Here is a 17,888-nt window from a genome sequence, read left to right as displayed (position 1 = left end):
GAGAATACTCCACAATTGGCCGGTGATGATAGCGGCCTTCTTTACATACCCGTGGGCTAGAGGAAATCCTTAGGACTGAAGACATGAAAGAGCCTATATTAGCATAATCTGGACGGTAATGTATGTAGAGGGAAGAAGGGAAGAGGATGATGTATTGTACAGGATGGGTATGAGAGGGGGAGGAAGAAGGAGGGGATGTTAAATCAAAACTCAACATCCATAAAGAGGTTTTTTTTGTGATTTTTTTTTTCCATCTGCAAGATTTTAATTACAGCCAAGAGTTGCTGTACTGCCACACGGCATGTGCATCCATTCCTGCACATGGTGTGTATTTGTGGTTAATGACGGCCGGAGTTGAACATGTTGCTGGGGGATTGTTTATTGTTTTGACGGATTTGACCCACTCGGCCCCGCTATGACGAGCAGGGATGATGGGATGTTTCAGCACTATGTATCCCAAGATTCCCTCTAGCACAGCTGGAGAAGCTGGGAAAGAGCCCAGTCTTAATACCTGGGTCACTATGGCAACAGTGACGTTGGGGCACTGCTAGAGCTGAAGACTGCGAGAGGAATTGAATGAAGGAGGAGGGAATAGAGGGAGACACGTCTGAAGGGGTGGGGTGGGGGGGAGAGCATCCCCCCCTTTTCTTTTTACTTTCTTTTTAGAGTGACAACATGGAGGAAAATGGTTCTAAGTGATGGTCATTTGTTGAGGGAGTGTACCGTTATGTACATGAAACCAGGGAAGCTGGCTCAAATTTAATCCTCTGCACTGCTCTCACTGAAGTCTACAAATATATCCCCCAGAGAAGACTTAACACATGCAGGGAGGAGTGCTCAGACAGAGTACAAGTTGGTCTGAGTTTGGCTGTGGATTCATCACATTTGTGTGTGGGCCATTTGTTGTGTGTGTTTTTTGATGACGTGCTTTTCACAAATTCTACAAGCAAGAGTGTTATTTTTAGGAATGAGTATAAATGTGTCTGCTGGTACTGGTCTTAGATCTAGCACAATTAATACCACATAAGTGTGACATGAATATACAACTATATGTTAAAAATAAAGTGTGACGGTCTAAAAATGATCATATCGCTGGTGTGTCCACCATGTTTATGACACACAAGGAGCAGAGAGTTTGCATTGTATGTGTAAAAATCACTAAATTCATGTTAAGCTCAAGTGATGAATTTATCATTATTACCTGTGTTGTGTTAGTTGACTATTTTAACACTTTAATGCTTTAAAGTGGAAAAAACACAGGTTGGTTCCTACACTTCCCATAATGCAGTTCAAGCCTGTATGCCACCTGCAAGTCCTCCTTCACTCCATGTTTCCAGTGTGGCAACAGTTCTCGGCAGCAACTGGTTTGGTAGAGCCATGTGCCACGGTTAACTGGTCTTCCTTTGTAAAATCAGTGAATTTAAAATGCTTAAATAGAAAATATGAAAGTATGCCTCTGGCATGACAACCTGTTTCCTGGGATCCTGTGAATTCTGGGGAACAGTTGTACTGATATTTTTTGGAGTAAAATAATTTACTGCACACATCAGTTGCTGTTGTTTTTATACACTTACAAACCAGCTGCCTTGCTAACATAAGAAGTAGATTTGATGAGCATCAGGCCAAGACTGAGCTGACAGTAGGGTTTGAAATACACTCAAACAAAGTGATGAAGTGTCCTTTTCTGCATTATCAGTAAAACATATATGCTGTTAGAAATTATTCTGTGGTCAGCCAATATTACCAGATCATAGATCGACACACCAATAACATAAAAAACATATTAATATATCGACAATTACTCACAGTCATTGTGTATTTTTCATGACATTAAATGTCTCTTTCTTTTTTTTTTTTAGCTCTTTCGGGAGGTACGAATAATGAAAGGCTTAAATCACCCTAACATAGGTAAGACACATGTATGCATGCTGCTTTATGTCTGTGTGTCTGGGTGGAATGTGCATGCACGCATGCCGGAGAAGAGAGGAGGAGTGTGTGTGTGGCCAGATGGAAGTATAATGCTTTGAATAAGCTTTAGTGTGTTCATTGACCGAACTGCAGAGAGCGACGTCTCACGCCTCGTATAGAGGTCACGAGGTTGGATTTTCTAAAGCTAAAATGTCACATGAATCAAAACCCCCCACAGCATTAGTGCTGGCTCCATTAGTATGAAGACAGACGGGCAGACGCTGTGCTATTATTTATATTGTTAGCAGGATTTGTTTATATATCTGTGTGATTTTAATCTGACTCTGTTTTGGCCTGCAGTGCAGCTGTTCGAGGTGATTGAGACAGATAAGACACTTTACCTGATCATGGAGTACGCCAGTGGAGGTGGGTACATTGCTGTTACGCTGTGGTGATGCGTGGATGATGCAGATTTGATGATCTGGTGTAAATTCAGAAATGTTATGGATGTGATCTGCCTTTGGATCATTTTGTTGTTTGCTCCAGAGCAGAGGCCCAACACAGAGGCCCGATTGTCCAGTTGTGAGATACTGTCAAACATTCCAATCTGATGTCTGCAGATTAGCTTAGCTTAGTTTAGCATAGCAGGAACTGAAAACACAGGGACTCTTTTTCTTGTTTCTTTAAAGGGACTCAAACTGACAGTGTGGGGGTCACTTCCGACCCACTCTGTCCAGCCCACAGCTTCTGTCCAAAACATAACATAATCTGGGCCCAGATGTTTTAATGTAATATTTCTATTTCATCCTAATTTAAGCTTTTTTGTAGCAAAAATGAAGGCAAAAATTAAAGAATGGCCCTCATTAGTAAGCCATTTTATCGAGTATCTAAAGGATCATTTTTAAAAACATAAAAACTCTGCTTTTTGTCCATAACTTCTCCTCCACACATGAATTAGGCAGATTATAGACAGTTTTGCCTGTCAAGTCAAGGAGAACATACACTCATGATGATATGCAAAATATAAAGAGATCTAGCAGTTTGCTTAGACAAGGGGAACAAGAGCTTTGTTCTAAATAAAACTCCACATCATATTTATGTTGAGTTCATGCACACATTGTTAATACACACACAGTTGTGGGACAGTTTCTTTATGTGGCTAATTAAGCAGCTCTAATGCAAAATAAATGCAGCAGCGAGCATTAGCTCAGGTCTGAGCCACTGAAATGTTCCTAAGTTAAAGCTCATACACATCATAAATATACATGAATTTAGTTTAGTAATTATCTTTAAATCTCTGACTGGTGAACATAATTGTTAAATTTAATATCCATAACCCATGTTATCATCATGTGTTGCTGAGGTTTGTGTCATGTTGGGTGAACACTGATATTTTGAAGGTCTGTAAAGGAAGTGTGTGTGTGTTGTCAAGTCCAGCTACAGTTATAAGAACAAGCTTGAGTGTCTGCATGTTCACACACATAATTCTCCATCCCAACAGTTAGACTGTTGTCATTTCATGTTAGTGCACAACACGCTGTGTTGGATTTTAAACAGCACTGCCCTCTAAAAAGTACATGCTCTGTGTACTAATAGAAGTAGCCAAAATGAGACACTTTAGACATGTTTAAATAAAAGATGACTTTAAGTGGTGTTGTGAATTCCAGCTAAATATGGTGGGAACTGCAACATAAATAACTGAGCAGGCTGTGTGCTGTAATTGTGCTGCTGTTTAAACTGACATTAAATACAGAGTCGGTGCCAGCACTTTGCACCGGATGTGTCCAACATCTCCTCTTCTTTTGTGCGTCTATTAGAGTCTTTATATGTTTCTATTTGGGTCAGTTTCTTGTCACCAATCCGTTGTGTGTGCGTGTGTGTGTGTTCTGGCACAGACTGTATCACTTGCTTTGTCTGACCTTGTAGAATGTCACAGGAACAGTTTCAAATGTGGCTTTCCTTCAGATTCAGACAGATATAAGACAGGGAAAAGAGACCATACGGATGTGTAAGATGTGTAAGAGAGATTTAAGGAAAAATAATATACAATATATATATATATATATATATATATATATATATATATATATATATATATATATATATATATATATATATAAAATAATTATTATTATTAAATAATTATTAAATTAGAAAAAAATTATAGTTTTATCCAGTTAAAGGTAGGGTGGGAGATTTCATTCTGATGCACTCTTTGTTAAATTAGTGTAACTTCTCTTTACAATCCGATAGCGACTGATTAGTTCGGCAGTTTCGCTTTAAAATGAAGAATATGAATCATCTGTGGAAGCTATAAAACACTAAAAACATCAGCCAATCCTCCGGGTGGACCCTGCGCGTAGAGTTGGCTGGTTGTCACTCTCTTCCTGCTCTGCGCGCACCAGAGAGGTACGTGCATGATGGCCGAAGTCACAGACTGGTTGGGAGGCGTGGCTTCGGGGTGAGCTCCGAGAGAAAGGGGCATGTGTTTACTTGATCTGGCTGACTCTCACTGAGTTTTCAAAATCTCCTACCCTACCTTTAAAGTGTGCATAACAATATCAGGCAGCAGATGCTTTAGTCATAGAAGGATTAGAACAACTAACATCTGGGCAACAGTAGTTGTGACCTTTTACATTGGTGAAAATCGCCAGCCTGGCTATACATAAGTAACAATGTTTAATTGTTACTGCTTGTTGAATTTAGGTTATGTAGTATTCATGAAGTCCTCAGTTCGATGTGGAAAAAAGGTCCTTTACAATTAAACAGTTGCATGATAGTATCACAGGTGGATGATAGTAGCCCATATTATCAAAACCTTTCTATATATCGTAGCCTAAAGGCATTTCAGTGTAGCGGGGCAGAATGAACATGGTCTCTATGTAGGTGTAGCTCAAACTTTTAAAGTTCATGGAGTTACAGTAATTTAAACAATTCAGTCATCATGTTTTTTGTGTAAGTGGCTAAAATAATAGATGCACTTCACTTTTTTAGATTGTTACGGCTTTAAAAATGTAGAAAAAAGTCCTGTAATCACTAGTGACATCACACACACGTATTATGATATGAGGCCATTCTGAATTAATAGATCCAGCAGCAGCAGCAGAAAACCTACAGTGATGTGAATGCGTGGACTCCTGCTGTCGTTGAATCTCCTGTTGCAGTGCTGAACTGACCAATCAGCATCTATTAGCTGAATGCTAATGTGTTATGGTCAAAATATCACCTGTAAGAAAGAGGGTTCAGTTCAGACATATAACTGATACTGCATTAGCCAAACATGAATGATGATAATGAATAATGAAAACATGATTCAGATTTTACTCATCTACTCGTCTATTCATTTTACATCTGTGCATTCAATATATTTTGTGATTACAACACAGTTTCCCCCTGAGGACAGTAAAATTGATGTTGATATATTAAAAGCACTCACGCCATATTAAATATTAAAACAGGATCAGTGTGATTGAAAGAGGTTGTGCACATCAGCAATATTTAATCAGCTATCAGTGTGACTGTAATGCTCCTGATTGTATCACCTGACTGATCTTCTCACTCACAGGTGAAGTGTTTGACTACCTCGTGTCTCATGGGAGAATGAAGGAGGTTGAAGCCAGAGCCAAATTTCGACAGGTACGAATACTTAACCTCATGGTGCCAGCTTTGCACTGGTCCTCCCATCTCTGTGTGAATAATGTATGATTCTGTGTCTCCTTGTGTTGACAGATTGTTTCCGCTGTCCACTACTGCCACACGAAGAACATTGTCCACAGAGATTTGAAGGTGAGAGTTGCTCAGCGGATGTTTTGGGCTGCTTTCAGAGCCGGAGGAATTAAGGCTTAGGCCAAGACTAGTGAATTTCTTTCACTGGCAGATTACACTGAAAGTTCTAATCTGGGACTAGTCTTAATCTGTGTCTGTGAAAATAGTCCTTTAGCGTCTTAATCCCACTGATGAGTGAAGAAGCTGTTTTTTTAAGCAATCTGGGATGAAAGGAAGCAGCCAAACACACAATGACATATATTCAGTACACTATGAGTCACGTCCGATATCTGTGTTGTTGGACAACACACAAGCACAGCCCCACCCCTCCCCATCTGCCTCTCGCTCACGCTCTTTTTTTTTTTCCCTGCATCACAGCTCACATTCTCGTATCCTCCTGTTTTCCACACTCCCCTCTCTCCTCCCTTTACAACTGTCCATCCCCACTGCTCTGCCTTTACCTCTGAATGACGCAGGCAGAGAACCTTTTGTTGGACGCCGACTCCAACATCAAGATTGCCGACTTCGGTTTCAGCAATGAGTTCACGCTGGGCAACAAGCTGGACACGTTCTGTGGCTCGCCGCCATACGCAGCACCTGAGCTTTTCCAGGGGAAGAAATATGACGGGCCTGAAGTGGACGTCTGGAGTCTGGGAGTCATCCTCTACACGCTGGTCAGCGGCTCGCTGCCCTTTGATGGGCAGAACCTGAAGGCAAGTGGAAGGGAGGGGTGGCTGTCTGAGGCAGCATGTGATGTATGCAGTGTGGTTTTTAAAAACTGTGTAAATGTGCGACAAAATGAACACAAGCACGCGACTTAGATTAGTGATTACTGTGCTGACTAAATTGGGTAGCTTCTGATGGACTGGTGCCCAGTCCAGGGTGTACACCGCCATCTCACCCAATGCCTGCTGGGATACATTCCAGCCAAAAAGGCCTCAGAGTCTGGGGTGTAGATGTATCATTTTAATATATGTCTCATCTGCCTGGGTTATTTAAAGTCTGTAACAGTGTTTTAAAAAAACACCCCATGTGTTTAAAGGTGAAATCTTATATTAGATAATGATGAGTTCAGGTTACAGTAGCAGCAGGTGATAGAATTTCTGCCAGGTCCAACTGGCTCAAAAGGCAGATTTGTAATCCAGGGACATCCCAGTGAGTCAGGGTGTATCGGGCCTGTCCTCCTTCTATTTTTACATTTTCTTTGGTCTTATTAAGAAGGAGTTTCGTGCACAATGCCGACATTGGTATTAGCAGATAAAGTTCAACAATACAACAAATAATAATAATAATTTCCCCTTTCCCCACTAACAAAGTAATGATCAGTCCATAGTTTCAATGGTAGGTTTATTTGAACAAACAAATCCAGAAACATGCATTTATTCTCATTGTCATGAATGAAATAAGTATTTGATCCCTTTCAGTACTTGGTGACAAAACCTTTGTTTCAATCACAGACGATTCTGTTAGTTGGCCACAGGGTTTGCACACAGCTCAGGGGCATTTTGTCCCACTCCTCTTTGCAGATCCTTTTTAAGTCATTCATGTTTGGTGGCTGATGTTTGGCAGCTGGAACCTTCAGCTCTCTCCACAGATTTTCTATGGGATTAAGGTCTGGAGACTGACTAGGCCACTCCAAGACCTTAATATGCTTGTTCTTGATCGATCCTTTGTTGCCTTGGTGTGTGTGTGTGTGTGTTTTGGATCATTGTCAATGCTGAAATACCCACCCATGACCCATTTTCAATGCCCTGGCTGAGGGAAGGAGGTTCTCACCCAAGCTTTGACAGCACATGGCCCCATCCATCCTCCCTTTGATGCGGTGCAGTTGTCCTGTCCCCTTTGGCAGAAAAACATCCTCAAAGCATAATGTCTCCACCTCCATGGTTGAGGGTGGGGACGGTGTTCTTGGAGTCATAGGCAGCATTACTTGATGTCAAAGAGCTGGATTTTGGTCTCATCTGTTATGCGTGTCCTGATGAAAATCATGGGATGTGAGAGATTCTACATGTATTTATTCCCACTGACACACACTGACATGAGAGGGGAGGACACGGTTAACGTGGCTTTTTATGCAGCTTCCTCTCAGTGTTTTTGCAGACTTAAAAAGCCGACAGCCTGTTTAAGAATAATACCTGTCTAATTACTGATCAAGATTCCTTTACAGATAGTATTATTAAAACATCATCCTCTTGTCTTTTTTTCACTATGTAGAGCAACCTGCTACTAAAAAATATTATTTTTGTCCAAAATCTAGCAGATGGCAATGAATGGCCCCCCAGAGCTTTACCAGAGGGTGGAGACAAATATGTGTTTAACCCTACTCATATCTGACTGCACCCTACTATACTGCCTGCAGTTAAGGATGTGTTAGTCAGGTCTTGTACTTGTTGATATATGTGTATTTGATGTGACCCACAGGAGCTGAGGGAGCGTGTGCTCAGGGGAAAGTACCGCGTGCCGTTCTATATGTCCACAGACTGTGAGGGGATCCTTCGTCGATTCCTGGTGCTCAATCCCACCAAACGCTGCACCCTCGAGGTGAGCTGCGCGCGTCGCACAAAACACATCAAAGCAGAACTTATAATGTGACATTCTGAAGTTTTCTGTGATCTTGTTTCTACAGCAAGTCATGAAGGACAAATGGATAAACACAGGGTATGAGGGGGACGATCTGAAGCCCCATATAGAACCTGTGGAGGACTACAGCGATGCAGCTCGTATCGGTGAGTCCGCTGATCCACTGCTGCTACAGTTTCCAGCTGTGCATTCATCACAAAAAGTGTTTTTCTTCACCATCTTACTTTTTGTGTTCCACAGAGGTGATGGTCGGGATGGGCTTCACTCCAGAAGAGATCAAAGACTCACTACTCAATCAGAAATACAATGAGGTCACCGCCACCTACTTACTCCTGGGCCGCAAAGGCGATGTGAGTTCCACAGATCCACCTCATATTTATTATTTATGCATAGGAGCTGACTCTTACCAACAAGTGCAGGCTAACCCTTTTCCTTTAGAACTCATTGTAGATGTTAAAATGTTTTGGGTAATATACAGTACCTTGAAAAAGTATTCATACCTCTTGAACTTTTTCACCCTTTGTCACCCTACAACCACAAACTTAAATGTGTTTTGAGATTGTGTGTGATAGATCAACAGGAAGTAGCACATCATTGTGAAGTGGACCGAGCCCCCTGTACTCTGACACCCCTAAATAAAATCCAATCAGAAGTCACCTCATGACTCAATAGAGTCCACCTGTGTGTAATGTAGTCTCAGTATAAATACTGTTCTGTGGAGGCCGCTGTGGTTTGTCAGAGAACACTAGTGAAGGTGTGAAGAAGTTTGAAGCAGGGTTAGGTTGTAAAAGAATATCCCAAGCTTTGAACATCTCAAGGAGCTCTGATCAATCCATCATCCAAAGATGGAAAAGTAAACCACAACTGCAAACCTACCAAGACATGGCTGTCCACCTTAACTGACAGACAGAGCAATCAACCATAAGGCCAATGGTCACTCTGGAGGAGCTGCACACCACACTTCAGATTTTTATTTGCTTAAAATTTTGTAGACCATGTATCATTATAGTTCCACTTGATGTGCTACTTTGTGTTGTGTCACATAAAATCTCAATAAAATACATTTAACTTTGTGGTTGTAAGGTGAAGAAAAGTGAAAAAGTTCAAGGGAAGGAATACTTTTTCAAGGCACTGTAAACATACACATAAACATACTGACTTATTCACATATGTCATTACGTTGTATATCAAAGGAATCACAAACAGAGCCCTTTACAATCCTCCACACTGTGGACATACTTGCACTTTTTACACACTTAGTAATGTAACGATGCAATTTTTGACACCAGTGTCAGCTGATGGGTGATAATTTCATTGTTAGGCAGATGTCGATGTGTTGCCTGTAATATGGTTCCTCCCTAATCTTCACCGAAATTACTCTACTACCAGTCACTTTTTAATAAAATTGTAACTAGATGCTAACACAAAGGAAATGTAAGATTGTATGTATTTGCTTATAAGAAAGGCTGCAAAACACACTGAAAATGATTAATACCAATGTATAAGGGTGAATTAATGAATTTATTATATTTAAATATTCATTAGATATTGTGGTAATATCATAACTGGGGTGTACAGCCACAGTTCCCTGTTGACTCTCCCTTTTTTAACCCACTGGAACATTTCAGGAGGGCAGTGAGGCCCGCAGTGCTAGTAGCCTGTCCCTGGTAAGGGTACGACCCAGCCCCATCACCAACGGGACCAATAAGCACTCCTCGGCCACTGGCTCTTCGTCCTCCTCCACCTCCTCCTCACACAGCAAGACGCAGCGCAGTGCCTCCACCTACCACAGGCAGCGGCGACATAGCGACTTCTGTGAGTCTCTTTTCTGACTTCATTCGAAAACCCTGAATCATCCGTTTCCATTGTGGTCCTGGGACCACAAATCAAACACAATTTTGTTGGCCTCTTGCTGACCACCATGATGCTGCACACATATTATTTTGACTTATTATGTTATGAGCTGTATGGATCAGCTGTGCAACCCCTTGCTGTAGCTACAGAATATTCCTTATGTGAGTCTCTGTGTGTCTGTGCTCTGCTGTCCTCCACAACAAAGGCGGGCCCTCCATGCCCGTCATGCACCCCAAACGGAGCCCAACCAGCACGGGCGACCGGGAGCTGCGGGAGGGTCGGATGCCTTCACGTAAGGCCAGCTGCAGCGTGATGGGCAGCCACAGCCTCCCCCCATCCAGCCCAATGGTTAGCAGTGCCAACAACCCCAACAAGTCTGAGATCCCCGACCGCCGCAAAGACATGACTGCCACCACGGTAAGGGATGCAGAGAGTAAAGATGGAGCTCAAATACTTACTGCAGTTTTCACCGAAGACATTACACCCTTACTTCTAGGTTTAACTGAAGGACAGTGTGTGCCGTAATCTCAATATAGTCATACTTATACTGACTTGCAGGTACACTAACATATGACCAAAATTGCGAGGTGCATACAAAAGCTGTTTAAAAATGATGTAACATGACCCAATGAGATGTTTCCAAGCACTGTCTTAACATTATTATGGTATGAATTATCACCAGTTTTTAATGAAAACCTTTGTAAAAGAAATGTGAAGTGTTTTTTTCTATTCTTTTCTTTTACATCATCACTGTGTTGTCACAGTCCACCTAAACTCTTGGTTGATCCAAAAGCAGGTGAAGCTGAGTTGGCAGGTGGGCAACTGGCACCCACCATTGACTCAAAGTGGTCACACCCATAGTTCTGAGACTTAATTTATTTAAAATGAGACCGTTATGGTATATACAAATTCACCTCTGTACAGTTGTCAGAAAAATGGAACTTATTAAAAAAGACCAAAACCTGTTTTAGCAGGCTGTAAACATGTTTATTTCTGCTGTAAAGTTAGACATATTATTATATGGGTGTAGTAGCAGTAATAGAAGCAGATCGGCCACTGGTGAATGGGTGAGGCCACCACAGTGGAATGCTCTACAGAAAACAATTGACAGCCGGCAAACCTCTGATTACACAACATCTGCACGTCCTCTGCAATCACACTGATGCATGGTTACGTCGAGCTCCAGGAAGCTTCAATGCTGCCTTTGAAAAGAAAATATAGATACAGTGCATATGTGTTTGATTTCTTATCATGAGCATTGTAACAATTTTAACTAATAATCCCTCTATCTGTAGAATAACATCCCTGGAAGCGCAATGACACGCCGGAATACATACGTGTGCACCGACCGCTCGGGCGCTGACAGACATTCTCTCCTGCAGAACGGCAAAGACAACAGGTATCACTTTGTTTTAATATTCATGCATTCATCCAGCGCAGATTTGTCCTAGCAGGCATTTGACAGATTATACAGGCATAAATCATACATTAACTTGCAAAGGTAGGTGCTTCAGTCATTAGAAGATACTTTAAAGGGTAGCTGCCGCCGCCACCTTCAGTTGCTGTGTTGTTTGGAGGATGTGTGAAAATCTGAAATAGAAGTTGTCAGTACTTTTCGTGTCTTGGAAGCTTGCCGGCCCTCTTAACATTACGCCTGCATCCTCAAAATCAGGCAGGGGTAGAAAAACATTTCTTGGCTTGGAAGGTAGGAGCTAGTGTTTTTTGGAAGAATGGTCCAAATAAAAATCTCTTGATGATATAATATGTTTTGTTATTTATCTTACAAAATAAATCAAACTAAATAAATTAAAAAGCAAAGTTCTTGTTCTTCCCTGCAGCTCCCTGAGCCACCGTATGGCTGCAGCGTCCCCCTCCACGCTCAGCATCTCCGGGGCCGGAGCCGCTTCCTCCTCTTCCTCTTCGGACCGATGCCGCCTGACTCGTGGCTCCACAATCCGAAGCACCTTTCATGGAGGACAGCTGAGGGATCGCGGCCCACCGGTCTACTCTGCTCCGCCCACATCACCCACCCTGTCCCACCATGAAGCCAGCCCGCTGCCCCACGCTCGCACCAGGGCCACCTCCAACCTCTTCACCAAGCTGACCTCGAAACTCACTCGCAGGTAGACGTGCACTACACGTCCCACATCACATCAGGAGCAATAGGCACTGGCACTTGTGGTGGTATATAGTAATTAGGTGGTTTTAAATTAACCGATCAAGACGATTCTGATATCTAATCGTGCTTACAGCTAACCTGACTGTGCCCATGCTTCCTGTCTTTATGCTAAGCTTAGCTAACCATCTTCTAACTAAAAGGACATTTATCCACATAGAATATTTCTATATTGTTCTATATTTTGTTAACACAAACTTGGCCTCATTTCAACAGAAAATATTCTGTTTCTATCCATTTTTAACAGAACCCAGTCTCAGAAATTCAAACACAACAAAACCAACCTGAGATCAAACCCAACTCAAATTCATGTCTGTTTGGTTTGAACACTGTGATTTAGAGCCTCACAGCAGTTACAACTATGAGTTACATCAATATATATAACTGTATATAAACCCTTTCAGAAACTAGAACAGTTTTATATATTGACATATAAATATGTCAATTTGAATTTCACATGCTATTACATGGCCAATACTGTCTACGCGACCTTGTTCCTCTTCGTGCATATTAAACCAGTTTCTGTCCCACAAGCTTGTCACTAAAGCAAAAACTAAATTTTACATGGTGAAATTTATTGACGTATTGAATTATTGAATTTTTGGCTCCTGCGCTAACACAAAAAAAACTGCAGATTTGAATCTACTTTACTTAAATAAATTGTACTTTGCTGGTTTCTTCATATATCTAAAAACTGTATGTATGCCATTCCAACATGTCACCTATATGTCCTGTATTAAAGGTTTCACAGTGTGTGATATACATCCATACATTGCCACATAGGAGAGAACTGTCTCTGTTCAACCATCTGTCACATGTTTGACTTAAACACTTGTGTTATTCAGACGTGAGGGGGGGGGGGCACACCTACTGTATATCATGTCATAGCTTAGTATAAACACTAGAAGCTGGCAGCCACACAACAAACCTCCATGTGTATTGTTAGTTAGCTGTTTTTTTATCACATTCCAGTCTGAAACAGGCCCTGTGTCTTATGTTCATGTCACACAGGAGGGATTGTCAGGGAAAGTTCCCTCGTTTGCTGCTCAACAAACAAATCCGTTGGGCATGAAGGTTAAAATAATGTTGTTGTGCATTATTATTACATGAAATGAGGCATTTATAGTTGCTGCTGCAGGCATGAAGTCAGATATATAGGGTCATTCTCAGCTGAAAATAGCACATACTTCTATGTATTTCTCACATATATTTATTGTTTAAGATTTGTGTCTCTTCAAAATTCAAAGAAGTGTATTGTCTCATACATTACTTGCATGCTTCCTTTCACATTACAAAAGTGGTAATAAGATAAATTAATAATTAAATAGATTCTCCTTAAACCAGTCTGAGGTCAACGAACATCTGATATGAAATCATGTAGCGTTGTGAAGTTCTGCCTTCCAGCTTGAGCACAGGCCCGGTATGGATCCATGCTTATCAAAACATTTTGTTCACCCAGGCCTTTTGGCAAGCCCTTCTGTGGCGCTGGATTATCCTCTGCTCCCCTCTCCCTCCCCAGTCGTCATAATCACACATGTCTAATCTTATCAAACCTCAGCTTTATCCTTGCCAATCAGCTCTCGCGCTGCGCTCTTTTCCACCACTTGCTCTCCTGTGATTCAATTATATTCTCTCTTGCTTCCCTCCCCCTCCACCCCTGCTTTTACTCCCCCTCTTTTTTCCCCCATCTTTATCTTGTTCTGCTCCTCCCCTCTCCCCATCCTCCTCCTCACTGTCATGGCATCAGGGTCAACCTTGACCCCTCCAAGCGCCAGGGTTCAAACAAATCAGTCTCGGGTTGTACTCTTCCACAAGGATCAAAAACAGTTAGTAAGTTCCCATGTCTCTCGCTTCTTTCTTGTCTGCCTGTGCTGCCCCATCTGTCTGCCTGGTCACACTGGAACTGGAGTTTGTGTGCATGCCTTGTGAATCATCTTCATTCTGCTTATAGGTCCTGCACACTAAAGCATGGTTGCAAGCAAGGAAGATTCATTATGTTTCAAAGTCTCACGATCACTGTCATAAGAAGACATCAAGACTTTGACTCTTCCTGTTACCCTTTGAAGTGATGTTTTGATTTTGTGGTTGTCGCTGTGTTGAAACTGTGTGTGTTGTTGGGGACAGTCAGAATGTGTAGCACAGAAGTGATGAGGACAGCACTTCTCTGCATGCTTTCAGAGTTATGAGTAAGAGAAAGGGAAAATCAGTGCATTCCTGTAAGGCGAGGACACACTGTTCTGCACATCATGTGCTTGTTGTTGCTGATGCTTGCTTGGTCTCACTATATTTTATTCGCTGCTGGATGCCATCTCATCTGAGAGCTGTGAGTTGGTCATGAGGCTCGTGCATCGGTGGATTACCTCTTACTCTGCCTGTTTGTCCTACAGGGTCACAAATGAATCTGAGGGAATCAGGAGATTTGCGGTCACAAGGTTAGTACAGGTGTTCCACCTGCTCAGAAAATACAAGATACGAGATTAGTAGTGTGAGTCGTGGTCCGGTGCATCATTGTTTTCCTCCTCTCCACAGTTGCCATCTACCTGGGTATCAAAAAGCGTCCGAGCCCCGGGCCGTCGGACGTGGCTGGGATCTGAGAGGCGGTAGGCGGCGGGACCCTGCAGAGGTGGTACTGGCTCTGCGGGAGGCAGCACTCGGATGTGGCTGTCAGGTCCACCATGCTGGCCCCTTTCTGCTCTCCTGCACCCATGGCGTGGCAGGGGGCCGCGTGGCTTTCGAGGCTGAGGTGTGCCATCTTTCCACGGGCACCTCCGAGACTTCTAACGGGGTGCGCTACACACGACTCTGGGGGGCACCGCTAGCTTTTCGAGACATTGCCACCCAAATCTCTAAGGACCTTGAACTTTGAACGAAGGGTGTGTTTGTGTATGAGTGTGTGTCTGTGTGAGGGTGTGTTTTGTGTGCGCAAAGGGAATGAAAGAAGAAAAAAAAATTACACAAGAGAAGGGGCAAAGGGGCTGGACCCAAGAGAAAAGACTTCTCCTTCTGTCTCTTTCAAGACTACCCCCACCCCTGCACACACATGCACACACACATACACTGATACACACACACCTGACGATCCATGAAGTCACACAGACTGAAGCACCCCCTCGTCCACCCAAAATCACCCTCACCAAGCTCAGCCAACGTCTTCACTGAGCTGCTGCACCAACTGGACCTGGATCAGATGGAATCTAGTTGAATATTTTTTATTGCTACTCTTAGCCATAATGACTCTTTATTTTGTTATTTATTGCTCCGATATTTGTTTTTACCCACTGTCACTTTCAACCACTACTGAACAACATCTCTTGTCTATCTGACACCATCGACCAACCAGTCTTGCTGTTCTTTTTTATGTCACCTTTATGTTCACATTTCTTTCCTCACCGCTGGTTATCTGCTGACTCTTTTATCACCTGGGGACAATAACGTGCACAAACACGGAGATGGTCTGACTCAGTGATCAGACGAGCAGCCGCAGTGCTTTGATTCGTGTACATATAGTAGTGACGACTGCACTGGATTAAGGTCAGTGGGAGCAGGGTTGACAGGCCTTTGAAACAGCCAATCAGAGGTGGGTGTGGGGAGCAGACAGCCAATCAGTGGTGTATTCCTAGCGTAATAGGCCAGATTGGGGCTTCATGAACTGTTGTCCTCTCGCTCTGTTTACTCTTAGTAGCATATTAAAAAAAACACACGCAGTGGGGGTGGGGTAATCCAGGGACACAGAAACATAGAATTGTTTAGATGGGAGTTGTAAATTCCTAAAAAACATTTAGGTTTTCAGAGAAAGTCATGACTACAACTGTCCAGAGTTATCTTTTCACCTGAACAGACCCCAATCCTAAGGTGTCAGGATGATAAGCTCAGCTAAAATCACCAGTATTTTCTTAGATTCTCTTACAAATGGACATTAAATTTATCGCTTTAATGTCAGAGAACATTGAGGTTTTTTTGTTTTTTTTGGTCAGGGTTTTTTTTTTTTTTAAATTTCCAATTTTTTCCCTTTTAAGTATTTGGCAATTTGACATGGAAATTTATGACTACAATGTCACAGAATATCCCATGTTTTTTCTTGTAATTTGTGAGTTTGATGTCAGAATATCTGAAATTTTTCTCATCAATTTGTGAATTTTCTTATGTATTTGCAGCTCCAATGTCTCACTAAAGTGTGAAAACACGTTCTTAATTAGCTTAAAAATGTAACACTTTAATATCAAAGGAAAATGTTTTTTATTTAATTTAATTTAATTTTTATTGTTACCCCATTCCCCCATGGTTTTGTTTTTTTAATGTACGGGTTTTTTTTTTTTAACACAGCCCTAATACACTGTCATACTCTACATATTTTAGGACTCCACAATTTAATACCATAAAGGGTCAAGAGTCAAACCAAATGGCTTGGAACAAGAACTAGTTGCTCTCTGATTGGCTGGATTCGCTGTCTGTCAGTGCTCGTCAGTGACATCAGACATTCAGTTTTTCCATCCTCTTCCTGTTTCATCCCTTTACCTTTCTTCATATAAGCAGCAGTAAAAAAAAAAACAAATCAGCTGTTGAAACTTTCAATGGGCCCCACAAATCACCCCACTGCAAATTTAACAAGAGTGATGCTGTTGTATTTCCAGTGCAGTGTCACTTTTCTATTAGTCTTCTTTTGTGCCATGTGATCTCACCTTAGTCATCATCTCAGTATGTCAGAGGGAAACACTCAAATGGATCAGCCAAGTAGCGAAACCTCTCAGATTACACACTCACCTTAACACACACACACACACATATACAGTAACATACACGCCAAAATGTCCACCCTCTTCTTCTAGTGGCACACTATATAAACCGCTCTGTCCATTATTGATGACTGTGGGGATCAGGGGGAGTGTTCTGTATCTAGGAAGGCAAAGTGAAGGCAGTGTGGACAGTGTTTTCTTCTTGTTAGTTCAGTTGCCTTTAAAGTGAAGTACCCCCAGCGCCTTCATACAGTACATATTAATGTAAAAAAAAACAAAAAGAGAGAAAAAAACGGAGAAAGCTTTCTATTCTCCCTCCCTGTTTTTAGTGAATAACGTACTGTGATATTTACGTAGGCTACAGAGATCATGTTGTTTGGCTGCTGATTTACTGTTAGTACTATCTCTCAGTTGTGGCTTTGCTCATGGTGACCCCAACCACCCACCCCATCCCACTCCCACCCATCATAAACTCCCTGCCTTTAACGGGGACGCCGACCTCATCTGTCCGTCACCTTCATACTGTACCACCGACTTTTTTCTGTCGTCACACTGAGGCTCTCATCCACTCTCTCACGTCGCGTGACGTCTTCTCAGTCCTGTTTGGTGTGTGCTGTTTCAGGCCAGGTTCTGACCTGCCCTTCCACCCCCTTCCCTCTAGGTGAGACGCAGACACCAAAGTGGACACCAGGAGTCTGTCCTCGTCCTCTCCCTGGACGTTTCTCATTGTGGTGTATATTAGCATCTGGTAATATAGACCTCAATGCACTTTGCTTTGACTTGAATCAGCTCCTTCCAGTGTACCTGTATAGGTAATACCCAGAACTAGCCACTGGAGGGCGCCAATGTCTTAAATGTGAAACACTTCAATT

The 17,888-nt window shown here is 42.3% G+C and overlaps 1 protein-coding gene across 1 annotated transcript in view; it reads left to right on the top strand.

The window, feature by feature from the left end:
• mark4a (MAP/microtubule affinity-regulating kinase 4a) overlaps positions 1-15,658 on the top strand; it is a 31,037-nt gene extending 15,379 nt beyond the window's left edge. The window contains exons 6-19 of the mRNA XM_028421043.1: positions 1,860-1,908; positions 2,269-2,334; positions 5,474-5,544; positions 5,638-5,694; positions 6,150-6,386; positions 8,095-8,214; positions 8,300-8,399; positions 8,494-8,603; positions 9,882-10,068; positions 10,313-10,524; positions 11,403-11,506; positions 11,946-12,230; positions 14,671-14,715; positions 14,813-15,658. Of these exons, the coding sequence (XP_028276844.1) occupies positions 1,860-1,908; positions 2,269-2,334; positions 5,474-5,544; positions 5,638-5,694; positions 6,150-6,386; positions 8,095-8,214; positions 8,300-8,399; positions 8,494-8,603; positions 9,882-10,068; positions 10,313-10,524; positions 11,403-11,506; positions 11,946-12,230; positions 14,671-14,715; positions 14,813-15,149 (1,980 nt within the window). The 3' untranslated portion in view covers positions 15,150-15,658. The remainder of the gene's footprint in view (positions 1-1,859; positions 1,909-2,268; positions 2,335-5,473; positions 5,545-5,637; positions 5,695-6,149; positions 6,387-8,094; positions 8,215-8,299; positions 8,400-8,493; positions 8,604-9,881; positions 10,069-10,312; positions 10,525-11,402; positions 11,507-11,945; positions 12,231-14,670; positions 14,716-14,812) is intronic.
• The last annotated feature ends 2,230 nt before the right edge of the window (positions 15,659-17,888 follow it).

Source organism: Parambassis ranga, chromosome 14 (assembly GCF_900634625.1).
Source record: "Parambassis ranga chromosome 14, fParRan2.1, whole genome shotgun sequence".
Taxonomy (NCBI): Eukaryota; Metazoa; Chordata; class Actinopteri; family Ambassidae; genus Parambassis; species Parambassis ranga.
The sequence above is the reverse complement of the archived record's forward strand: the minus strand, read 5'-3'. Positions and strand labels throughout refer to the sequence as shown.